Below are 25,422 nucleotides of genomic sequence, written 5' to 3' on the forward strand. Positions count from 1 at the left end.
TTCAAATTCAGTGGCAGCAGACTTCGAGGACGAAGTTTGATTCAAGTGGGGGTGAATTGTAACGATCGACTTTCGAGGTATTAATTAATTAAATTTTCTTAAGTTATTGTTGGACTATGTTTGAGATTGGCATCTTGGATTAGACCTTTAGACTTTTTGGGCCGAGTTGTAGGTTGCCCATAAGCCGTACACGGGGCGTAACCCATCGTACGTTGGGCGTAGTGTCATTGGATGATCGGGTTATGGGAGGCGTACGCGCAACGTACGATAAGGTACGCCCAGCGTACGCGATCAGGCACTAAACCCTAATTTCAGGGTTTAAGAGCTATATAAACCCCATTATAGCCTCCCTCCCTGGTTTCTTATCAGCCTCCTCACCCACAAGAAAACCCTAACTCGTTCTTAACCTTTCCTTTTTGTGAAGTTGCTTTTGTGAGTGTTTTTAGTGAAAAAAAAGTGGTGGAGAAGGAAGAGAAAGGTTGGAGAAGAAGCTTGAGCTTAGAGATCTGGACTAAACTCGCTCTTTGTCATCAAAGGAAGGTATAAAGCACTGAACTTTCTTCCTCATGTTCTAGATCTAGGATTATGGGAGTTTTGGACCTCTTAAGGTCCAAAGGTTGGACCTTGACCACGTGAATCCGTTTTGGAGCTTGGGTTGCCATCCTTGAGGCTCAGAACATCTTCTTAGCAATAAAGTTTCAATCTTTGGAGCTTTCATGGAGCCATGCATGAGATCTAGCCACTTCCTTAGAAATAGAGTATTGTTTTTAGAGTTTTGAGCTTGTGTGAGTCATGTAAGCCATCAAGTAAGTAGCTTTATGGTTTAAGGCATGGAATAAGACTTGGATCTAAGTTTGTAGCTTCTGACTCGGAATATTAAGCACTTAATAGAAAACGGACTTATCAGGGTATTACGTTGAGTGTACGAGTAGGTACGCCCAACCTTGGTTTTAAAAAGCGTAATGCGCCCTAATGCACTAAAGCCTTTGGGGACTGATGCACTAAGCGCTAAGCGAAAGCGCTCGCCTAGAGCACACGATGCACCAAGAATTTAAAAAAAATAAAAAAATATGTAAATACTTAAAAATAGTTTTAAATACTTAAAATATCCAAAAATAATAGTTTCATAGTAGTATCATATTAGATCCCAAATACTATTATGTTATAACTAGAGATCGTCTAAACTATCATCATCTTCGTCGTCAACTTGGACGACACCATCTCCTCCTCCATCATCACTATAGACACCGATATCTTCTTCCACATCTTCATCTACTAAATGTCTATGAGATGGTTGAACGGTTGTTTTTCCCTTATTAACGTTTGATGTTCCGGTTCCATCATTTTGTACTCTTGATGCTCTAGTTCGATAACTAGGCTCATAAGCACTGGAGGCATGAGCTACATCTCTCCAAGTTAAATCTTCACCAACAAATACCGCCTCATCATCACTCTCATCTTCCATTCTTCCCATCAACCACTCGTTGCTTTCATCAATCTCTTGTAGGATAAGGTGCTCGTTCTCTTTGTCTTTTGCCCGTCACTTCAAGGACCGATTGAATTTGACAAACACCATGTCATTCAATCTCTCTTGTGCCAATCTATTTCGTTTCTTCGTATGAAGCTACAAGTAAGAAAATCAAAGAAAGTAAGAATACAAAGTAGAATTTCTATAGAAAAACAGATTTTCCAGCAATAATAAACAAATTCCGGCAAAAAAAAAAAAACATATTTTCTGGAAAAAAAAAAGCAGTTTTTCTACAAAGAAAACGGTTTTTTTATAAAAAAAAATTCCTGTAAAAAACAGATTAATTTGTAAAAATTAAAAACATGTAAAAAAGACTTACATGTTGAAAAACACTCCAATTTCTTTCACAACTTGTGGCACTACAAGTGAGGCTAAGAACCTTTATAGCAAATTTTTTTAGATTATGAGTTGAAGATCCATATGCTCCCCAGTCCCCACCAATCAGCTATAAAAAACAAAAACAAAAACAAAAACAAAAACAAAAACATAAAATCAGATTATAAATTAGAATTTAGAAGAAAAAAATAAGTTGAAATTTACCCGGTGATTTTGTCTCTCTATGTCTAACAGCCATAGGATTACCAAAGAGTCCTTGTGCATTCCGATATTTGTCCAACTCTTCCGAAATCCTGTCTTGAACTTGTTGCTCGGGAACAAGCCTCATAATGCAATCATACAAACCTTTTTCCACTTCTTCACAAGCTACCCCACTAAAATCTTTATAAAAGATTCCCGGGTTCAAGAAGTGTCCCGCCGCATGCAAAGGTCTATGTAATTGACATTCCCATCGGCGATCTATAATTTCAAAAGCTGTCTTGTAGTCATCCGGTCTTGAAAAGCTATCACGAATGGCCTCCTTAGCCCTATCCATGGCCTCATAAATGAAGCCCATAGTCGGATATTTTTCTCCATCAACAATCCTAAGAACCGTAACTAGGGGACCCGTCAACTTAAGAGCATAATGCATATTTCTCCAAAACATGTCTTGCATAAAGTAGGTTTTTACTTTTACCCCCCTCCCGTCTGAAGACCACTTAGATGTTTCCCATTCTTTAGAAACCACCATATCCCTCAAATTGGCTCTCTGTTTGTGGATTTGGGCAAGAGTGATGAAAGATGATGCAAATCTTGTGATAGCCAGCCTATGTAAGTTTCTTTGGTTTGTGAACTTTCTCATCATGTTCACAAGAGGCACATGGCTATATATACCCAATTGCAAAAATCGACTTCTTTAATGCACTTTTCACCTTTGGAACTTGTTTGCCAATATCTTCCAACATCAAATCTAGGCAATGTGCGGCACATGGTGTCCAATATACATTTGGTCTTTTAGCTTCCAACAACTTCCCTACAAAGCCTACACATAAAAAGTAGTTGAAATTAGACAAGATATCAGCCTTCATAAAAGATAAGATATTAAGTTTGAAAGTTAAAAATTTTACCCGCCTTCACATAAGCTGATGCATTATCGGTCACCACTTGCACCACATTCTTTTCACCAATTTCCTCCACCATTTTATCAAGAACACGGAACAACAAATCTGCATCTTTTGAAACATCGGAAACATCAAGTGACCTCTTGAATACCGAACCCTTTGGGGAGTTCACCATGAAGTTGATGATGTCTTTTTGCACCACATAATCGCACCATCCATCGGATAATATAGAGCAGCCTTTTTCAGCCCATTCTTCTTCATGCTCCAAAAGCTGTTTTTGAACATCTTTTACTTCGTTATTCAGTATCGGCACTCTTAACTCATACATAGATGGTGGTTTCAACCCGGGACCAAATTGTCCAATAGCTTCAATCATAAGTAAGTCACAATGTCACATACGTGATAACATGAAAGAGGTGTAACTGGAAACAAACATGATACATTAAACAGTAAGTTATATTAAAAAGTAAATTATATACAAGGGGAAAGAAAGATCAAAAGAGATGTATAATAGTATATAACACTTTCTGCATCAGTAAATAATATTAATATATTATATAATATATAATAGTAGTTACTGTTACTCTGTTTCTGTTACATTCGTGATCATGAATCATGATTCATGAATGCATAATGAAAAGTTAAGACTTAAGAGTTGATATAAGAGTAGAATGAAAGAAAGAATAGTACCTTGATGTTTAGTGGAAGACTGGAACGAACACTCGAAGTCTGGAAGTACAGTTGAGTTGAAGAAGATGGATGAAGATTTGGAATTCTTGGAGAAAATGGTTGGAAAAGATGGATGAAGTTTTTTTGTTGTTGCCGCCTGTGAATCCTTGTCGTGTGATGTGCGACTCTTGGTTTCCAAGAGTTTTTTTATTCATTTATTTAACCTAATGGCCCACATCTAATTAAAAGCCCGTCACCCATTAAGTCGCGCTTAAGCGCCGCTTACCGTGTACAAAAATATCGCTAAAAGCGGCCCGAGTCGAGCGCATTAAGGAATCGCATCGCCTAACTAGGTCAGAAGCGCTTCTGCTGATCGCATTGGCGCCTAGCGCTTTAAGCGCGCCTAGTCGGCGCATTTTTAAACCAAGCGGCCAACATACTCGCCATCAAGCAGTTACGCTAAGCGTACTTTGGAGTACGTCCCGCGTAACACATTCAGTTGGACTTTAAGTATTTGGGCCTCGATGTGGGTTGTATTTTGGACTTTGGGACTTAGTGGGCCATAAAGGAGTCAGATTATGGGCCAAGGGCTGTTTTGGGCTTAAGTAGGCCCAATGTAGAATAATTGGGCCATTAGTGGGGGCTTTTATGGGCCAGTGATGAACTTAGAAGGAATTAAAGGGTTTGGGCCATGATTATGACCCACACCAGAGTAGGGGTAAAATAGTCATTCTACCTATAGAAAGATCCTCATTTTGATTAAGTGTTGATTTGTCATGATAGCCGGAGAGCAGCTGGGACAGCAGTCAAGGATCTTTCACGAGGGTTTTCAGCAGTCAGTTCTCTAAGGTGAGTCCTCTTCCAGTAGAAATGGGCCTACGGCCACAATACCGGCCCGTTTAGATAGCAGTAGCCTGGATGCTTGATGTCTTCGTGATTCAAGCATGTGTTGTTATATGTAGTGTGTCATGCAAGCCGATACAATATATGATTATTCTAAATGCTTATGATATATTATATCCAGTTCATTCCAGACTTCGGTCCGATGCCGGGCGGGACCCGACGCAGTGGGCGGGGCCCAAGTTACTCCAGACTTCGGTCTGATGCCGGGGCGGGGCCCGATGCAGTGGATGGGGCCCAAGTTATTCCGGACTTCGGTCTGATGTCGGGGGGGGGGGGGGCAGTAATTGTTGTATGTGTTTATTATGTTGATGTATGGTATGTGGTAGATTGGGGAAGCTCACTAAGCTTTGTGCTTACAGTTTCAGTTTTGGTTTCAGGTACTTCCGCTAGCAAGGGGAAGAGCTCGGGTTGATGGCATGGCACACACCACAGTTACAGTTTATTCCTGGGAATTTTATTCAAATATTTTGATATGAGATTAACTTCAGTTTTGAATTGATACATTTACTATGACATTTTGAGACATACGATTTGTGGTTTATTTATATAATAGTTGATGATGTGGTTTTTAGTAATATTAAAACAAAAATTTTTGGGTTGTATTTTGGGTCGTTACATATCAACTCATCCTTTGCCTTAAAACTTCCCGAACAAAAATCCAAAATTCCTAAAAGGTCCGAACTGCCAATTTACGGTTGCACTCTTGGGCTCCAAATCACAAACTAGACTCCTGGATCAACTAACTTACATTACCCACACCCAAATAGGTCTAAATATCTCTTTCCCAAAGGCCCTAAGCCTTATGATAACCGATATTCGGGTCACAACCCCGAATTAGGAAACGATTCGGAATAGGGTGTTACATGATGATGTTGCAGACAAAAAATAAAATATAATAAGAATTTATACCCACCAACATAGGGCGTGTTCGACATTGAGCGTTTGAGAGCTTCTAGCTTCTAACGTTTGACAAAACGTTTCATTTTGAAAAGAAAGTATTGTTTGACATTGTAAACTTCTAGCATTTAGTTTAAACAAAACGTTCCGAATCGAAATGCTACTTAATGCAACGTTTAACAAAACGCTATAAGCTACAAGATACCCGCTAACAACCAATTTTACTGAACACGCCTAAAATATAAAAAGTTTATTATTCATATCCCTGCATAAAATAATATCTAGGTCTCTACATAACCAAGTATTTTACATATAAGTATTTATATCATAAAATAAAAATTATATTATTTCTAGTGTAAGTACTCAAACTATGAAAGACTATTTTTGACTAAATAAAATAGTCTTCGAAAATATACATCCAATAAATAACTACTTCCTTCTTTTAATTCTTCTCTGGAACTGAAATAAACTTCAACTGAACCTATAATATAATTTTCTATGTACCTTACAAACCATTTTTGTAATTTATTATATTAGTATCATTAACATAAATGACAATCTAAATAGTTGTGTATTAAGTGTCAACCGCAAATATTTACTTCTAACATACGGGAATAAATTACACGTAAAAGAAATATATTTCATTTGTTTTTAATTTCAAAAAGACAAATCAAACTTTAAATATTTTTCCTAATAAATACAGAATTTTTTTGACACATGTCACATTCTCATTGATTTGGCTACATATCATTTTATGGTTATTTTCAATTAATTTTTTTTCACATGACATTTTATGTGTGTGTGTGTTTTTTATTTTATTAATTTTCACATAATATTTTAAATGTAATAATAAATGCACATCAATTTCATTAATTGACTTCTTTCTAATTTAAATTTTTTAAATTAAAGTTTCACTAGTTTCTTTTATTTATTTATCTAAATTATTTGTTTAATTTAAAAAAAAAACAAACAATTTAATTTAATAATTCAATATTTTCTATTTTTTTTTTCTTATCCATTCAAATTTCTAAAATGTTTAGAATTTCATATTTATTTTCTTTAAAATAAACTCGTTGTACACCTAATTGAATAAATATAATAATCATTTATTTATCTTGCAAATGGTTTAATTTTGAAAATAGATTATGAAGAAATTATATATGGGCCGGCCCAATATCATATCTGATCGTATGAATTTTAGATCTAAAAAACTAACCGGAGATTGGACATTGGATATGGAGGCGTGTCGTTTTCCGGCCGCGGGTCCTCTCCGGTTCCCATTCGATCCTGTCTCTGAAAAATGGTCAATCGGAAGACCTTCAAATTTGCGATTTTGTTCTTCAGCATCTGCAGAACTGCGTCTCTTCGGGAATGGAGATAATCAGGGAACTCAGAATCGGATGTTTATACTCGGCCTGGGTTTCGTTGGGGAGTTTGTAGCTCAAGACCTCGTGAATCAAGGATGGTAAATTAAGCATGATTTACAGAGTTTTTCCATTGCTTTTAGTTGAAATGTTGTAATTTACTGATGCTTTGTGCATTCAACTGATCAGGATTGTATCTGGAACGTGTACAAACGTTTCGAAGAAGGCGAGACTGGAGAAATTGGGATTCAACGTCCATCTTTTTGATGCTATTGAACCTAAGTTAGTTTTCTTCTTCCTATATTCTCTTGCTTATTCATATATTTTTTTTTCTCAAATATAGATTCAAATCTGAAGTAAAAGAGTTCCCAAACCCAAATCATTGTCATAATCCCCTCAAACATGAAACAAATGCTATCTATTTAATTGTCTGGTTTGAAACAATCTTTGAACAAGCGTTTAGATATTGTTCAGGCTTGAAGTGATAAACATCTTGAATCAACATACTCACCTCCTTATTTCCATACCTCCTATGAAAGATATTGGTGACCCGGTAAGTTTCATTTGTGTTGAAATCAACATTTTTACCACATGATTTGAGTAATGGTTGACTGTTTCTCTAATCTTATGCAGATGCTACAACATGCTGAACTTTTGAGAAAGAAGCTAAACAACCAACACCTTCAATGGCTGTGTTATCTTTCCACAACAAGTCTGTCTTTTTGATACTGTTTTTGAGCATTTCATAACCTAGAACAAGATGATGTGTATCTTATGGAATGTTTTTGGGTTTTGACATATAGGTGTTTATGGTGATTGTGGTGGTGCATGGGTGGATGAAAAGTAAGCTCATTTCAACACATTCATACCACTTTTAAATTTTTTCTTATTACTACAAGTTCTGATTTAGAATCTCATTATCTTGTTTGTTTCAGCTATGAACCTAACCCTGAAAGTGAGTTAGCTAAACTAAGGTTAGCTGCTGAGGAAGGATGGTTAAGTTTAGGACATGATGTTGGGGTTGCATCACATATATTTCGACTTGGAGGCATCTATGGTCCTGGCAGAAGGTTAATTACTTCTGAATTCTGATAGATTTACTATTTTATAAATTCCTATTATTATTATTATTATTTAATTTATTATGTTTTGATTTAATGGGGTCTGTTTACAGTGCTATAGATACGATTATTAAACAGGGGAGTTTATCAGATGTTCAGAGAGGAAGATCATTGAAGAAATACACAGCACGTATTCATGTTTCTGATATCTGTAACGCTTTGAATGAAAGCATCCGCAAACCGTATCCAGGGTATGTATTTTTTATTGGATTATTCATTTTTATTAATTCAACTTAAATCATCATGCTTATTATTGTCTTTGTCTCACTGTAAATTAAAAATTATGTTATTTTAGAAGAATTTACAACATTGTGGATGACGATCCTGCCCCTCGAACACAAGTGTTTTCATTTGCTCATAAACTGATTAATGAGAAATGGGGTTCTGAAATCAAGAAAAGGGATGAAAATGAATCATTTAGTTTAAAGTTAAAGGGAGAGAAACGAGTAGTGAATACGCGAATGAAGAATGAACTTGGAGTGAAGTTGATTCATCCCAGTTATAAGTCTGGATTGCAGACCATTTCTGACCAGATGCATCATTTGTAACTATCTACTTATTCTCTTAATATTTTTGTATAGTTTTTGTTTTTATATACTATTGAGTTTCTTGTCTTTTTGTTCTTAACAAGTTGTCATGTATAAGCAGGACTTCCCATTCAATTGTAAAAATGATTGTATAAAGCAACAAAAGCATTTTGTTAAATGTCTCATGTAGCTTTTTTTTTTTTTTTTTTTTTTTTTTTTTTTTTTTTCCAGAGTGTGATGTAAGTTGGACTGACTTAGTTTGCGAATAGTATTTTTTTAAAAAAAAATAAGTTTATGACATAAAGCTTAGTCATGCAAATAAAATCTCTGTTTCTTCAAGAAAAAAAAAAGAGTTAACCTCTCAAAAAGACTTTAAATAGTATAATGAAAGACATACTCAAAAGTCTTGCCTTTAGTTAATTAGTTTATGGTGGATGTTATCTTTAAAAAAAACATATTATCAATTGAAAGACAAGATGATTGTATTATTGCATATAATGAGAATCTAATATGTCCGGAGAAAATTACTAAACTAACTAAAAACACTAATTACTTATCCATAAATACGAATTATCCTATATTACCAACTAAAATCATAGGTTTCTACGGTCAAACGTAGTTGGCTACTGCTCAAGCAAAAAAAAAAAAAAACTAAAGCCCATAATATATAAAGTGTTAGTTTTCAGTTTAGGTCTTTCAAGCAATTGGACTATTTTTTTCTTTCTTAATGAAGCATTCAAAGAACAAATACGTATGTTCCGAATCTTGTTGTAATTTTAGTGTATTCTTGATTAGGACTAGAGTTTATACTTATAGTGTTTATTTATTTATTTATTTATTTTTATAAAAAAACAAAAAAAATTATGAAACTGTAGGCTTCATATGAAACCTATGGTGTACAAGTAAACAATGCACAAATTGTGCATCAAATGTTTGTACACCTCAGGTATCGTATGAACCTACTGTTTTCGTTTTTTTTTCTTTTGTTTTTCCGATTTTTTTGCTTCTACTTTGTATATAATTGTATTATGGTAGACATATGATGATTTTTTTTTCAAAAAAAAAAAAGAAAAAGAAAAAAAAGAAACCGTAGGTTTCATAAGAACCTACGGTGTACAAGTAGTTAATGCATAATTTGTGCATCGACAACTTGTACACTGTAAGTTTCTTGCTGAAAGAGAAGGTTTCGAGTGAAATATTCTTTGGGAAACCGTATGTCGTTAAGAGCAAACCGTAGGTATCTTAAAACCTATGGTTTTGATTTCAAAAATGTTTTTTTTCATACTAAAACCGAAAGAGTAGGTTTCAATCCGAAAGAGTAGCCGAATTAACAAACCTATGGTTTTAATGGCTAAAAAATGGATAACTCCTAAAGAGTAGCCAAAAGAGTAGGTTTCAATCCGAAAGAGTTGCCGAGTAAAATATTCTTTGTGTCCATCCTACATCCATCATTATATGTTTATCATGATCATTATCATTATTAATTTATCCTCATCAGTATCATTATCATTAAACAGTTGGCTTTTGTATGAAATGTCTTGACACGTTGCGATTAACTTGATTTTGTAGTGTCAGATTGTGAATCGCTTAGGGTGTCTAAATGGATTAATCTTTCGTTTCCATTAATTTAGAGTCTGGAAGATTTGTTTAATAGGCCGATAATGTCTCTTTGTCTCTAATGAAAAGGAAAGCTTTGGAAGTTTTTGTCATGAAGATTATATGGGTGTTGTGGTGTTGTTACTTCTAAATTCCCGAAAAGAGTCATCTTTGAAAGAATCGTGGTCTCCTATTTTGATTTGTTTAAGAATAGGAATAAAAAAAGTTAATATTGTTTGGACTTTGTGGTTGTAAAAATCGATTATGAAAGTTTTCTTGTAATTTTGTTTATTTGCTAGTTATTTTCTAGACCTTTAATAATACGGTGACATAGAAAAAAAAATAAGTAAAAAAGAAATGCATGAACATGGATGGCTTTCATGCCATTATTCCTATCCCAAGTTTCTTTCCACCTTTTTCTCTTTGATAAACATGATATTTTATTTTTGTATTTTATTTTTTTATTTTTGAGTCAGAGTACTTCATTGTGTATATTTTGTCCAACCTTTTTACTTATAAAATCGACATGATTTACAGTGAAAGATATGGTTTGATTTGTTCTTTTTCTTTCTTTTTTCGACTGTTCGTTTATAAGAACATATAAACATAACTAATTAAAGATCAACTATTAAAAAAATACATATTTGGTTTTTAAAACTTTCAAAATACAAAAGAATATTCTCTTCATCTCTGAAAACATTTACAAATGATTCTAATAGATAATTATTCATTTATATAAGGGCATCCACAGTAGGAATTCGATGAAAAAGGTTAAATCCACCATAGGAGTTGAATGAAAAAAGTTGAATGAAGTGCCATGAGAGAATATATATATATATATATATATATATATATATATATATATATATATATATATATATATATATATATATATATATATATAGAGGGTTAGGATCAAATATGAATCATAAATATTGTGTGAATGTGTGACCAAATTCTAACCATTAGATTAAGAAAAATGAATGAATATAATTTTAGGGTACATGTTATTAACATAGACTATCATGTACTATATAATTACAACCGTTAATTATAATGACAATTATGACATTTAATAAAGAGAAAGATACGATAAGTATCCACAATTTAAGCAATGACATAAAATTAGTTAATAGAAGTCAAATCATATCTCATATTTTATTAATTACATTTAATTTAAATTAGATTTTTTTTAGAATACGTCTTCATTCAACATATATTTTAATTCTTTCATTCTTAAAGAATATAATGTTATTTAATAGTTTTTTATTCTCTCGGTCTTACAAAATATAATTTTATGAGAAGCAACATTCTTAAAATATATAAGATAATAACATTCTTAAAAAATACACCTCATATATAAGATAATAACATATCATTCTTTGAGAAAAATATATTACAATACATTAAAAAATATTAAATATACAAATAAGAACCATTTTTATAATATAAAACAAGAATATATACAACATTTTAAAGAATATCCGCAAACTTGTGTACTACATTCTTTAAGAACCTTTCATCTTTTTTTTAGAATATACAAAAACCATTATAATATATCACTTTCTTTAAGAATCTATGATTATTCTTGAAAAATTTGTCCTTTCTTTTCGATGGTTTTTCCATGCATCTTCATTGTTTTTTGATGCTTTCCAAAAACGGCTATTTTTTTACCTGCAACATTCTCGACAAATCAATCATTTTTTAGTCATTCATTCTTAAAAATATATGTTGGTTTCACTCTTTCCCAACATTTTCTATTAAAGAATCACATGGAAATGCAAATGTTTTCTTTTTAAAGAATCACATATCAATGCACACATTCATTTATTGTTTAAGAATCACATTAATGTTATGTATTCTTTAAGAATTAGAGATACTTCGAGGAAAAAAACTCCAAGAATGTTAAGAAATTTAACTTTTTTTTTTTTTTTTTTTCATTTCACTCGACAAGAAGATGTGATTAAACAAGGTTTCCTTAAAACATAGGAATTCCTTTTTTTATAATCTTTAATTCTACCCTAAATCTCATCACATTAGAATTAATGTAATATGTTGGTATTATTCAAAAGAATAAAGAAATTAACTCAACCAAAACGATACATATGCATCCATATTCAATGTAAAATGCATATAATAATGAATATAATATTCAAATTACCTCAAAGCTTGACAATTGATATTTTTTGCAATAAAAGGGAAACAATCTTGAATAGCCAATAACAATCCATCTCTTGATGAATCGTAACTGTCTTGAATCGTAATTGTCTTCTAAATTCAAACCCACACAATTACACAAACATGCGTATAAGAAAATTTAAAACCATAGAAATTAAATCATTACCCAATAAAAAACTTGTGAGAATATTTCAAGACTAGACGAACGGTAATGGACAACTAGTGATGGCCTGGGTGTACGCGACGATTCTGAACATCGTGTTGGTGGCCGGTTGAAGTTCGATGATGGTTGTAGTGTTGATGGCTGGTGGTGTGGGTATATCTCGATGGTGGCCGAGAGACGATGGGGTGAAAGTTCAAGAAGGTGGAAGTTTTTTTGTGATGATATCAAGCCATCATTATAGGGGATTAAACATGGTAGTTATTTGGATTTTAAATTATATTCCATAATTATAGAGTTTTAATTTTAGTAATAATTAATTAAATTGACAAAAGTTATTATGTTATCCATAAGAAATGATTGGACCACATTTGGTTATACATTCACACAGTAATTATGGGTTATAAATGAACCTAACTCTCTCTCTCTCTCTCTCTCTCTCTCTCTCTCTCTATATATATATATATATATATATATATATATATATATAGGGGAGAGTTCAATTGAGAAAAAAAAAGGTTGAGAATGGGGGAATCATTCTCAGCCAATCATTTATTTTTGCCACAAAAGCCTCCAACGTACCGATGGAAATGGGAAACGAATGCACATGTGTTTTCCAACATAACATATTTCCTTAAACTATGCTAATAATTACCTTAATATATACAAAAACATAGTTTTTTTTCGTTTTTTTTTTAAATTTTTATAAGCTATTTTTATCAAAAAATGATTTTAAATATACCAAAATTCATAATTTTTTATTCTCTACAAATAGACATCCATATTGATATAGTTTTAAGATAAAATAAATTTTTTTTTTTTTATATTTTCAGCTATCGTTATTCATAAATGAATAACAATGCATCAGGTTTTATTACAGTACATTCGTTATTCACTTATGAATAAAAAGTATGATTTTTTTTTTTTACAATTTAAGTATCATTCATATATGAATATAGCATATAATAAACATAGTATATTCATATTTTAATATTGGACGATGAATTCACTTGTGAATATTAACATAGTATATTCACTTGTGAATATTAGATGATATATTCACTTATGAGTATTAAATAATATTTTATATGTGAATATTACACAGTATTACATGGTATATCACATGTGAATATTACAGAGTATATTCACTTGTGAATATTAGATGATATATTCACTTATGAATATTACACAGTATATTCACATATGAATATTACAAGGTATATTCACTTATGAATATTGAAGGTATTTTGACAAATATATATAATTTTTATATGTTATTCACATATGAATAACATACAGACTTGCATATTTGTTTTGTGTTTTTAATAATCATATACTGATTCAGGTGAGAAAACATATTCATATGTGAATATAACGTGATAATTTAGTTTATGCATTTCATCAAACAGTTGGAGTGCAAATAAGTTAACTATTTTAAAAATGTTAAAAACATTAAGTTATCAATTCCAAATCATCATATACTTCCGATTTCGACTTCAGATGCGACATCCTATCTCTGATCGATTTATCAATTTGATTTTGATTTCTGAAAATCCGATTGGGAACCTGTAATTACCGATTCTAAGTCCCTCAATGTCGATTGTGACTGCGAGTCCAGAACTCCGATTCCAATTTCATGAACAGCGAAGAAATTCCGGTTTAGTTGAAGAAATCTGGATGATTATTGAAGGTTGGAGGAAAAATTTTGATGATGAATGCACAGTTATCGAATTCTCTATAGTTACGTATTTGAGATTGAAGGTTATTACGATATTTACAAGTTTGCCACCGTGTCTTTTATGCTTAGATTAAATGAGTGGCTGAGAATGATTCCCCCATTCTCAACCTTTTTTATTTTCTCAATTGAACCCACCTCTCTCTCTCTCTCTCTCTCTCTCTCTCTCTATATATATATATATATATATATATATATATATATATATATATATATATATATATATATATATATATATATATATATATTCAAGAAAAACTCACAATTTTACACTTATATTGTTTACGATGAGTTCAATCCTCATTCAATTTCACCCTCTCTCTTCTGTATTATATTTAATTAAATTTTATTAAACTCATACTTAACTCTTATTGTGGATGGTCTAAACTTCAATCCAAACTATTGTGTTTATCGTTAACAGTCAACTTAGTCATATACAATTATTTTCATTCTATAGAAATTTTGTTTTATAAATATTTATACCAAAGTAAATAAAACATTAAATTTATTTAAAATTCAAGATAATAGTTTCATTTTTTTGAACCTGGGCTTCATAATGGCCACCTACATGGATGCATTGGTCACATACATACTACATCATGGTGTCATTTTGTGATTTTGTCCTTACTCATTCATTTTTTTTTTGCATTAAAATTATTTTGTTGATAATATTTTATTACTTTACTCTTATATCATATTATATTATTTTAACATAGAAGATCAGAATCAATAGGTCAAGATCAGATCATAGGTTTATGGTTATGTTTAAATTTTAAAAATGTATAAATATCTGGGTTTTTTTTATACATTTTTGTGTTTTTCTATCATATATAACCATTTGAGTATTTTTAATAAAGACTAATTCATTAAAAAAAACCTAAAAACTTTTTACTATTACTTTGGTTAACATAAAATCAAATTATATAAAAAAACATACAGGTTCACAATTTATTATATTTAACCATTTAACTCTTAATTTTAGTTATATATTCTTATTATATTAAAATTAGTGTTATGATTTTCATTATTATCATGATTACTATGATATATTACTTATTATTATTGTTAATATTGTTATTATAACTACTATTAGTATAATCATGATGCTCATTAGTTAAGATTATTATTTTTATTATTACTGTTATAATGTTCATGTTCAGATCATACAAAAATTGACATGATTTTATTTGAGTTATTTGTTATAATTGTTTTAATTAGATTTATTTTTGATATTATCATAAGAAAAATCTTAACAAATTTAATATATTTATAATATTTAATACATTTCTCAAGAGTTTATCACATAGATTGTCATGCAAATGACACAATAGTGATTGTTCAAAAGTTACACTCCTTTCAAAAATTACTATACGCTAGGGGTGCAAACGAGTCGAATCGAGCCCGAGCTGGTCAGGCTTGGCTCGGGCTCGTTTAAGTTATACAAGGCTCGAGCTCGAGCTCGGCTCGATTCGGGCTTTCTTTTACTGAGCTCGGCTCGGGGCTCGTAAAGAATTATACAAGCTCGGCTCAGGCTCGGGCTCGACTCGTTTGTCGTTCGATGTGCCTAGATAAGCTTAAGCTCGACTCAAGCTCGTTAAGAAGCTCGTTTACTAATACCCGAAATCCATATTTTCCCAAATATGTTTTTATTTTAATATACGAAAATAATAATAAATTTTAATAAAGGCTCATTTAGGCTCGCGAGCCTAATTGAGCTTAGTGACATAGGCTCGAGCTCGAGCTCGAGCTCGTTTAATAAACGAGCTTAATATTAAGCTCAAGCTCGACTCAGACTCGTTTAAAACCGGTTTCGAGTCGAGCTTTTAACGAGCCGATCCTGAATAGCTCGCGAGTAGCTTGGCTCGTTTGCACCCTACTGTACGCTATACCATGCATATAAAACCTTCGTACCAAACAAATCCATGAATATAATGTATTATTTTTTCACACAAATAAATCTTTAAAAGTGTTCTATATTTCTATAGTTATATGTTGAAAATTAATAAAAACTACACTGATGAGTATAAAAATATAAAGATCACTTCATACTTTGAAATTATATGTATAAAAACAATAACAGAAAGATCGAAAAGAGCCCACATTTATAAGAGGCTATACATTATATAATCAAATAGTTAAATAAATATCAATATTATTATTATTATTGTTATTTTCTTTTGTATTTTACTCTTAAAATAAATCAAGGGGCTGGATCGTAAATCCAGGTGTCATCATGGCATCATCCCTGCTACTACTACAAAGTCCAAAGAAGCCATATGCCCAGACACCACCGCTGCATCAACCGCTAGCATTCAGCCAAATATTTGATCAGGTTTCCATCTGGATCTGAATGCTGCTTTAATTACAGCACCTCACAACCCAACAACACCGATACAGACATGAAGTTTTTGTTGTGGAATGGTAGCAGTAGGACTAGGAGTACTAATTCATTATCATACTGTGTTAAAGAGAATAAGCAATGTATTGGGTGGTGGGTTGACAAGTATTTCAAAGATTGTCTATGCAATGTCAATGACGAAATTTCATTCGGATTGGGAATCATAAGCCTTGTCTGTTGGGGGGTGGCGGAAATCCCTCAGATCGTCACCAACTTCCGTACTAAATCCAGCCATGGCGTCTCGCTCATCTTCCTCCTAACGTGGATCGCCGGGTAAGTGTTTGTGGTTATGTCTGTGAGAGTAGATTTCGTACTTCCCAATTTTTCATTTCCAACATTCAATTACGCCATTTAACTCGTTTTTCATTTTAATGGCGCAGGGATATCTTTAATCTTGTGGGTTGTCTTCTCGAACCTGCAACAGTGAGTCTCTTCATCTATTTATAGATTCAGATTGCAGACATCTCTTTTCATTTCATCTTATCTTAATTTCTCGTATCTTCATTGTGGTGATGCAGTTGCCTACACAGTACTACACTGCAATTGTACGTAATACGGCACTCTTTTGATTTTTTTCCCCTTCTTCTTTAATGCTTCTAGTTTAGTTCTTGGAAATACATTTCACAATGTCGAATTAGCATATCATGTTTAATTTGACCTAATTGTCTAAAACCGGAGCACAGCTTTACACAACAAGCACAGTGATCTTGGTGTTGCAAGGCTTGTACTATGATCACATCTATACATTGTTAAAGTCCCGGAAAGCTGATTCCATTGCTGCTAGTCCAGAGGTAAACCCATATTCATTCTGCAATTAGGTTAGATTTTCAATATTGATGATGATTTTCAGGTGGAAGAAGCCAAGAAACCTTTAATTACAAATTCTCAAAGTCATGCCATCAGAGCATCCCCATCTCAGCGACGTGACTACTATTACATGTCTGTCTTTATGCTTTATTTAATTACTCCTTTATGACCAAAATTCTCCAGTGCTAATCTGATGAAACTACTGTGAAATCTGTTTTTGCAGGTCAGCAAGATCATTGGCTGGAAGTTCAACTCCACCAAATAGAGGTTATCTGTGGACAACAAGAAGTGGTCCAGCCTCAGCTATGGCTATGGCTGCTGCTGCTGATGATGACGATGATCGTTCTTCAGAAGATGAGTCGTCATCTCTTGAGATACCTGCAAAGACTACTTCTCAGCCTAGGCCGATACCCCGCTCTGTAAGTCTTTCTAAAAGCTTGATTGATTTCTTGTATCTGTTGATTGATTAGTTGTTGCTAAAAAGCCTATATCGATCCATGATATATGAGCTGATCAGCTGTTTATGTCAGGTTGGTTATGGAGCATTTTTGGCTACTTCACTCAACTTTCCTTCACGCACAAAGGGTTTGATGCAAGTGTATGCTCACAGGAAGCTTCTACAAGTATGACCACTGCTTATTTTACTTATTAGCTTTTGTTTGTGGATGAAAACTTATGATTCTATATACATATATATAAGCAATTTTGGTGTTGATGAAATTAACAGGATGGTAGTGGAAGTGAAGCTGTGTATGGGCAATGGCTAGGCTGGATGATGGCTGCTATATACATGGGTGGAAGGATCCCTCAAATCGCCTTAAATGTAACTCCTCATGCTTCTTCACCCAAATCATATTTTCATTGCAATATATAATCAAAATTCTAACACAATTAGTGTAATTAATTGTCCCCAGATCAAAAGACGCAGTGTTGAGGTAAGCCTGTCATGATATTTTTAATTTTAAAAAAGATAGCATCATATTGCAATATCTTGAAAAAAAAAAGTCTGTGTAATTGATACAATACAGGGTTTGAATCCTCTCATGTTCATCTTTGCTCTCATTGCCAATGCAGCTTATGTTGGAAGGTGTCGATTTCTGTCTAGATCCCTTAATATTATACACTCTCAGAAGTTTTGTTGATGTATAATTTATGATTTGAATGCAGCATTCTTGCAAGAAGTAGAGAGTGGGAGAAAATTAAAGCAAATATGCCTTGGCTGCTAGATGCTGCAGTCTGTGTGGCACTTGATGCTTTTGTATCCTTTAATTTTTATATGTTTTGATATTTTTTTAGTTATTTAATTGTTGTGTTTTGATTACCTTGACAAAGTTGGTTGTTACAACAGATCATAATGCAGTATGTGTACTACAGATACTTCATGAAGCCAGATCTGAACACTGATGATGAATGAATAATACCATGGTGTAGTGTCTATTGATCTACTCAGCTTGCTAGGAAGCAAGCAAGAATTGTTTGTATGGGGACATGATTGATGAGAGGTTTCTTGTTCACTGTAAAACTAAGAATGCTTGTGTTGTTCGTTTTAGATGATTGTATGTTTGGATATGTTGTATGTAAATATCTGAATAGGTGGATTATGTGGAGTATATTTGTGACAGACTTTCTTGGATGTCACTAATTGGGTGTTATGGAGAAATATTAGGTTTTATTTTGTCATTTGTGAACATTTTCATTTTACCATTTTGTTGATATAATGTGTTTCTTGTGTGACAAAAATTGAAACAAATTCCTGTATATCATTAAGGATTTTGGGACCAAATCGCCGTTTGAGTGGAAAAAAAAAAATTTGTTATTCACATCATCACATGGAACTATGACCAAGTATCAACCAACTTTGGGACGTTATTAACAAACATATAAACCATAAAATTTAATAAAATCTCTCTTTTAATAAACAAAACCTAGACTTGCCACATGTCCATTTTCTACATACAATCTTGCCACATGGCATCTTTTCCTTTACCCTCTAATCTTCTTCTCGTCTATTCCTTCAATTCAACAATATACATTCCTAAAAATCAGCAGTCAGTTAACACACAATTCCTATCCATCAGCAAAATAACCATCCTCCTTTAATTTCGCCTTCTCACTTTTAGAAACCAAATCACATTAATATTAATTTAAAGTTTCAAATGTCCAATCTCCTAGGGTTTAATCCTACAGCATTTCCTACTCAACAATATGTGAATATCTTCTGCCATGTCTTCTCAATCCAAATTCTCAACTGAAGTTTAAAGCTTGTAAGGAAACAAACTGATATGAACAAGCAATTTTATATGTAGTTGACTTCTTATGTGGGTTAACTATAAATATGTTGGAAATTGCACTGGAAGGTATAGTTGTATGTTACCCATTATAACCGGTGACATTTTCTTGTCATAGTACGAGACTCGATCAAAGTTATAGTCGCTCATAATTTTAGTCTTCGTCCTCCAATTTGCTTCAACTTTGTTTTAATTCGACAAAATAATGATTACAACAGGTAACAAAAAAATATGTTGTTCAAATGTATTTAACTAATGACATCATGTCTATGTCATGTGTAAGCCACATGATTGTAGACAGGAAAAACATGTAATTACTGGGAACAATGGTGTAAATTAAAACATAAAAAGAGAGGACTAGGAACATGAATCAGAATGGAATGTAATTTTTTTTATGCCACTTATGCATTAAGATGGATATCTTTCATTTTCTATTTCTCAATATAAAATAGTGACCATACCTATAATAATTTTGTATATATAAGGACAATTCATGTAAAATTTCATATCGTTTTTTCCATTCTGTTATACATATGATCACATTATAGCACCATTATACCATCAATTTTTAATATTTTACACCACTCTTATATTTGCATTATACCACATTATAGCAGTATTGTTGTATTTTATTATGCAAGTAACTTCTTGAGTTTTGTTGGTTTCTCCAGGTGCTCTTTGTCAATTTGGTGCTAACATATGTGTTTTAAAGGCATTTGGGTGGTGGACAATAGCCAGGGAATGTGGTTGTAATCATAGTCCAACCAAGGTCAAACATGATTTGGTCATGTTTAAACATTGTTGCTTTTTTTGTGTAAAAATATATATAATTGCCTAATGTGGGAAAATTAGAAAATACTATAAAATATATAATTGCCTAACGACGAAATTTCATTTGTATTAGGAATCATAAGCTTTATCTATTAGGGTGTGGTGGAAAGCCCTTGGATCATCATTGTAACGACCAAAAATTTCAACCAAATTAAAACATTTTATTTCATTCAAAAATCATTACGATCACACATCTTGTTTTCAAAATAGTTTAAACATTAGAGTATTCCCCCAGAACCATATTGTAACATCCTGAAAATTCAGAAGTATTATTCAAGGGCTAAAGTGTAAATTAAGGCGGGGACTCGACGAGTTGGTATTCCGACTCGCTGAGTCGGAGTGGGATTTGGTCGCGGGTTAAGTGACCAACTCGCCGAGTCAGTAGCTGGGACTCGACGAGTTGATGCTGAAAGGAGAAAACCCTAATCACGGGGGTTGAGCCCTATATAAAGAACATGATACCCTCTCCCCAACCTCTTTACCTTCCCTTTGAGTTCCAGAAGCCCTAGATTCGTGTGAGCTTTCCTTTGTGAGAGATTAAAGCCTTTGAGGAGGGAATATTGGAGGGAAATTGAAGAGCAAGAAGATTGGAGCAAGGGGCTTTGCAGAGAATTAGCTTATTCTTCAGTTGGAGCTTTCATTTGAGGTAATAATCTGTTGTTTGAGCTTTTGTGCATCTAGATCTATCAATTGTGGGGTTTTTGGGGCATAAATGAGGTCCATCTCGAGTTTGGTGTAAGATCTGAGGTTGCTACCTCAGATCTAGGCTGTTAATGATCCAAGAAGCCATAAAGTCTATGCCCAAGAGTTGTTGGTGAAGTTCTTTTGTCCCAAACCTTAGCCTAAGAGTGTATTATGCTTAGATCTCTTTGGATTCACGTAAAGTTTGTCACTTTACGTGATAGATGGGTTGTAGGGGAGTGGATCTATGGTTTGGAGCCCCTGCATGGCTTGGAAAGACACTGTATGGATTAAGAACTAGAGGTACTCGGCGAGTCACATGGGTGAACTCAGCGAGTTGGATGAAGATAGACAGGAACTCGACGAGTTGGAAGAACAACTCAGCGAGTATGTTGAATGTTGCCTTGGACTCGGCGAGTCTGTTCTTGGACTCGGCGAGTCTGTTCTTGGACTCGGCGAGTCTGGTCGTGGAGTCCTAACCTTTTTGGTTGAGCTGTGAATCGGTGAGTCGAGGGACGACTCGGTGAGTTGAGCGAGAAAGGACTCAGAGTTTGTTGGACTCGGCGAGTCTTGGGGCGACTCGGCGAGTTGAGTCGTGGACTGGGAGTTCTGAGTATAAGGACTCGACGAGTCAGCGGGTTGACTCGGCGAGTAGAGTTAGTCTGGAAGGTTGACTTTGACTGAGGACTTTGACTTTGACCAAGAGTTTACCAGTTGACCTCCGAGGATATTTCGGTAAATATTGGTACTTATTGAGCTCAGGCTTTTGGTATTGATCAGTGGTGGAGTTCGTGTCGGAGGTTGGAGCAGCCTGATCTTATAAAATATATAATTGCCTTACTTTGTTCTTTGAAAATATTTATTTGTGACAGGTGGCCTTTTCCCTAAAACTTGAATCTTAATTAACTTTAGAACAAATTACACGGATGGTCATTTGGCTTTATAGTTTTTCCCTGATATGGTCTCTACGAAACTTTTTTCCCTGAGATGGTCCCTACGGAGTAAACTTTGTTGAAGAGAATAAGCAATGTATTGGGATTTGGGTGGTGGATTCACGAGTATTTCAAAGATTGTCTATGCAATGTCAACGACGAAATTTCATTTGTATTAGGAATCATAAGCCTTATCTATTAGGGTGTGGTAGAAAGCCCTTGGATCATCATTGTAACAACCAAAAATTTCAACCAAATTAAAACATTTTATTCATTCAAAAATCATTACGATCACACATCTTGTTTTCAAAATAGTTTAAACATCAAAGTATTCCCCTAGAACCATATTGTAACATCCTGAAAATTCAGAAGTATTATTCAAGGGCTAAAGTGTAAATTAAGGCGGGGACTCGACGAGTTGGTATTCCGACTCGCCGAGTCGGAGTGGGATTTGGTCGCGGGTTAAGTGACCAACTCGCCAAGTCAGTAGCTGGGACTCGACGAGTTGATGCTGAAAGGAGAAAACCCTAATCACGGGGGTTGAGCCCTATATAAAGAACATGATACCCTCTCCCCAACCTCTTTACCTTCCCTTTGAGTTCCAGAAGCCCTAGATTCGTGTGAGCTTTCCTTTGTGAGAGATTAAAGCCTTTGAGGAGGGAATATTGGAGGGAAATTGAAGAGCAAGAAGATTGGAGCAAGGGGCTTTGCAGAGAATTAGCTTATTCTTCAGTTGGAGCTTTCATTTGAGGTAATAATCTGTTGTTTGAGCTTTTGTGCATCTAGATCTATCAATTGTGGGGTTTTTGGGGCATAAATGAGGTCCATCTCGAGTTTGGTGTAAGATCTGAGGTTGCTACCTCAGATCTAGGCTGTTAATGATCCAAGAAGCCATAAAGTCTATGCCCAAGAGTTGTTGGTGAAGTTCTTTTGTCCCAAACCTTAGCCTAAGAGTGTATTATGCTTAGATCTCTTTGGATTCACGTAAAGTTTGTCACTTTACGTGATAGATGGGTTGTAGGGGAGTGGATCTATGGTTTGGAGCCCCTGCATGGCTTGGAAAGACACTGTATGGATTAAGAACTAGAGGTACTCGGCGAGTCACATGGGTGAACTCAGCAAGTTGGATGAAGATAGACAGGAACTCGACGAGTTGGAAGAACAACTCAGCGAGTATGTTGAATGTTGCCTTGGACTCGGCGAGTCTGTTCTTGGACTCGGCGAGTCTGGTCGTGGAGTCCTAACCTTTTTGGTTGAGTTGTGAATCGGTGAGTCGAGGGACGACTCGGTGAGTTGAGCGAGAAAGGACTCAGAGTTTGTTGGACTCGGCGAGTCTTGGGGCGACTCTGCGAGTTGAGTCGTGGACTGGGAGTTCTGAGTATAGGGACTCGACGAGTCAGTGGGTTGACTCGGCGAGTAGAGTTAGTCTGGAAGGTTGACTTTGACTGAGGACTTTGACTTTGACCAAGAGTTGACCAGTTGACCTCCGAGGGTATTTCGGTAAATATTGGTACTTATTGAGCTCAGGCTTTTGGTATTGATCAGTGGTGGAGTTCGTGTCGGAGGTTGGAGCAGCGTGATCTTATCTTTTCAGTCATCAGTGGCGAGGTGAGTTATCCTCACTATATCAACAGGGTCTACGGCACCAAGGTCGGCCCTTTATCGAATTGTAATCCGGGTATCGTTGTTATGTTATTGCTTTGCTATGTTTGCATCCTGGTAGTTAGGATGGTATATGTTAGAGACCTGGTTAAGGTCGGTATCCTGGTATATAGGATGATGCTATGTTGGTGACTGGTTAGGTCGGTATCCTAGTTAGGATGATGTTATGTTATGTGATCTGCTAGATCGGTTTGATTGGATGTGAATTTTTATATGATTGTATGTTTATGTGCACATGGTTGTTGGACTGGGGTTGGGTTGAGGCGGGTCCTGCTTTGTGTTGTAGGCCAACGTACCTCAGGGTGGACCGGTTATCCCGAAGGCCCAGCGAACGGTCCGGATAGGCTGTAGGCCCCAATAGGGCGGAGCAGACGTGTCGAGGCTCGGGGCGTGGACCAGGCCGACTGAAGGCCCGGTGCGGGCGGACCAGTCATACTGTAGACTCAGAGAGTAGACCAAGTGGATTGAAGGCCCGGTGCAGGCGGACCATTCACACTGTAGACTCGATGTATATGGCTAGACTTGGAGGGTGGACCAGGTGGACTGAAGGCACGGTACGGCGGACCAGTCACACAGTAGACCCGAAGTGCATGGCTGTTCTGTGTTCTGTTATGATATGATATGTTATGTGTATGGTATATGTGGTTGGTATTTTGGGGGTATCTCCCTAAGCTTTCGGGCTTACAGTTGTGGTTTAAATGTTTCAGGTACTTCAGGAGATCGTGGCAAGGCAAAGGCGTGATCGTACCGCTCCTCATGTAGTCATGTTTATGTTTTATGATATGGTTCTGGGAAGACTCTGATAATAATTGTAATGAAAACCTTTTTGTAATAACTTAACGAAACTGGGTTGTTTTTGAAAAGTTTAAATTGGTTGGAATTTTTAGAGTGTTACACATATCACATATATCATAAAAACATGAGGAGCGGTACGATCACGCCTTCGCCTTGCCACGATCTTCTGAAGCACCTGAAACAATAAACCACAACTATAAGCCCGAAAGCTTAGTGAATTCCCCCAAAGTACCCATACACACAAAAACATACGCATACAACAACGAACAACATACTACGGGTCCAATCTACCTTCCGGTTGGAATACCCCTGGCCCTCAACCATCGGGTTGGAATGTCTACATACTACGAGCCCAATCATCCTACCGGATGGGATACTCTCGGCCCACAACCATCGGGTTGGAATGCTCAAACCCCTATACGTACAACAATAACTACTACGGGTCCAATCATCCCTCAGGATGGAATACCCCAGGCCCCTCAACCATCGGGTTGGAATGCCAAACTACTATGAGTCTAGTCATCCTACCGGGATGGAATACTCCTCGCCCACAACCATCGGGTTGGAATGCCAAACTACTATACATACTGTAACTACTACTATATGTCCAATCATCCCTCGTGATAGAATACCCTAGGCCCCTCAACTATCGGGTTGGAATGCCAAACTACTACGAGTCCAATCATCCTACCTGGATGGAATACTCCTGGCCCACAACCATCGGGTTAGAATGCCAATATACACTAGCAGACATGTACACATAACAGGCCACCACATAATACTCTACAGAATCAACACACTAGGTCCCTATCATCTTACCGGGATGGAATACCCTCTGCTACTGCTCAACAGACATAACCCGCAGGTAACCTCCTACCAGCGTACATAAGGCAAGACCAATTATCGGTCTATAA

The 25,422-nt window shown here is 34.9% G+C and overlaps 3 protein-coding genes and 1 pseudogene across 4 annotated transcripts; 2 read left to right on the plus strand and 2 right to left on the minus strand.

The window, feature by feature from the left end:
- Positions 1–795: 795 nt before the first annotated feature.
- On the minus strand, positions 796–2,708 carry LOC111876746 (uncharacterized; annotated as a pseudogene).
- Positions 2,709–2,727: 19 nt separating this feature from the next.
- On the minus strand, positions 2,728–3,340 carry LOC111876636 (uncharacterized). The gene is made up of 2 exons (XM_023873181.1): positions 2,971–3,340; positions 2,728–2,885 (listed from the first exon to the last, which is right to left on the minus strand). Exons 1-2 carry the CDS (start codon positions 3,338–3,340, stop codon positions 2,728–2,730), a joined length of 528 nt encoding a protein of 175 aa, XP_023728949.1.
- A 3,294-nt stretch (positions 3,341–6,634) lies between these two features.
- LOC111876690 (uncharacterized) lies at positions 6,635–8,623 on the plus strand. 2 transcript variants are annotated; one of them, XM_023873259.3, is made up of 8 exons: positions 6,635–6,898; positions 6,987–7,079; positions 7,272–7,350; positions 7,431–7,509; positions 7,601–7,640; positions 7,733–7,867; positions 7,972–8,109; positions 8,217–8,623. In XM_023873259.3, the coding sequence occupies exons 1-8, from the start codon at positions 6,669–6,671 to the stop codon at positions 8,464–8,466; spliced, it is 1,044 nt and encodes a 347-aa protein (XP_023729027.1). In that variant the 5' UTR covers positions 6,635–6,668; the 3' UTR covers positions 8,467–8,623. The 2 variants fall into 2 exon arrangements, with proteins under 2 accessions (XP_023729027.1, XP_023729026.1); XM_023873258.3 differs by having other exon boundaries at positions 6,639–6,898; positions 8,214–8,623.
- A 7,753-nt stretch (positions 8,624–16,376) lies between these two features.
- On the plus strand, positions 16,377–18,999 carry LOC111876689 (seven transmembrane protein 1). The gene is made up of 12 exons (XM_023873256.3): positions 16,377–16,785; positions 16,893–16,935; positions 17,031–17,057; positions 17,196–17,303; positions 17,363–17,451; positions 17,543–17,738; positions 17,850–17,942; positions 18,047–18,142; positions 18,234–18,254; positions 18,348–18,406; positions 18,487–18,577; positions 18,668–18,999. The coding sequence occupies exons 1-12, from the start codon at positions 16,514–16,516 to the stop codon at positions 18,731–18,733; spliced, it is 1,161 nt and encodes a 386-aa protein (XP_023729024.1). The 5' UTR covers positions 16,377–16,513; the 3' UTR covers positions 18,734–18,999.
- The last annotated feature ends 6,423 nt before the right edge of the window (positions 19,000–25,422 follow it).

The sequence above is a fragment of the Lactuca sativa genome, chromosome 2, assembly GCF_002870075.4.
Source record: "Lactuca sativa cultivar Salinas chromosome 2, Lsat_Salinas_v11, whole genome shotgun sequence".
Classification (NCBI taxonomy): Eukaryota; Viridiplantae; Streptophyta; class Magnoliopsida; order Asterales; family Asteraceae; genus Lactuca; species Lactuca sativa.

Excerpts from the sequence above, each read along its gene's own strand:
- LOC111876690 (XM_023873258.3), top strand. The coding sequence starts at position 6,669 with ATGGAGGCGTGTCGTTTTCCGGCCGCGGGTCCTCTCCGGTTCCCATTC. Across the intron at positions 7,868-7,971 it reads ATCTATGGTCCTGGCAGAAG|TGCTATAGATACGATTATTA; the intron begins GTTAATTACTTC and ends GTCTGTTTACAG. Across the intron at positions 8,110-8,213 it reads ATCCGCAAACCGTATCCAGG|AAGAATTTACAACATTGTGG; the intron begins GTATGTATTTTT and ends ATGTTATTTTAG.
- LOC111876689 (XM_023873256.3), top strand. The coding sequence starts at position 16,514 with ATGAAGTTTTTGTTGTGGAATGGTAGCAGTAGGACTAGGAGTACTAAT. Across the intron at positions 16,786-16,892 it reads CTCCTAACGTGGATCGCCGG|GGATATCTTTAATCTTGTGG; the intron begins GTAAGTGTTTGT and ends TTAATGGCGCAG. Across the intron at positions 18,578-18,667 it reads GTGTGGCACTTGATGCTTTT|ATCATAATGCAGTATGTGTA; the intron begins GTATCCTTTAAT and ends TTGTTACAACAG.
- LOC111876636 (XM_023873181.1), bottom strand. The coding sequence starts at position 3,340 with ATGATTGAAGCTATTGGACAATTTGGTCCCGGGTTGAAACCACCATCT. Across the intron at positions 2,886-2,970 it reads ATCAGCTTATGTGAAGGCGG|GCTTTGTAGGGAAGTTGTTG; the intron begins GTAAAATTTTTA and ends TTTTATGTGTAG.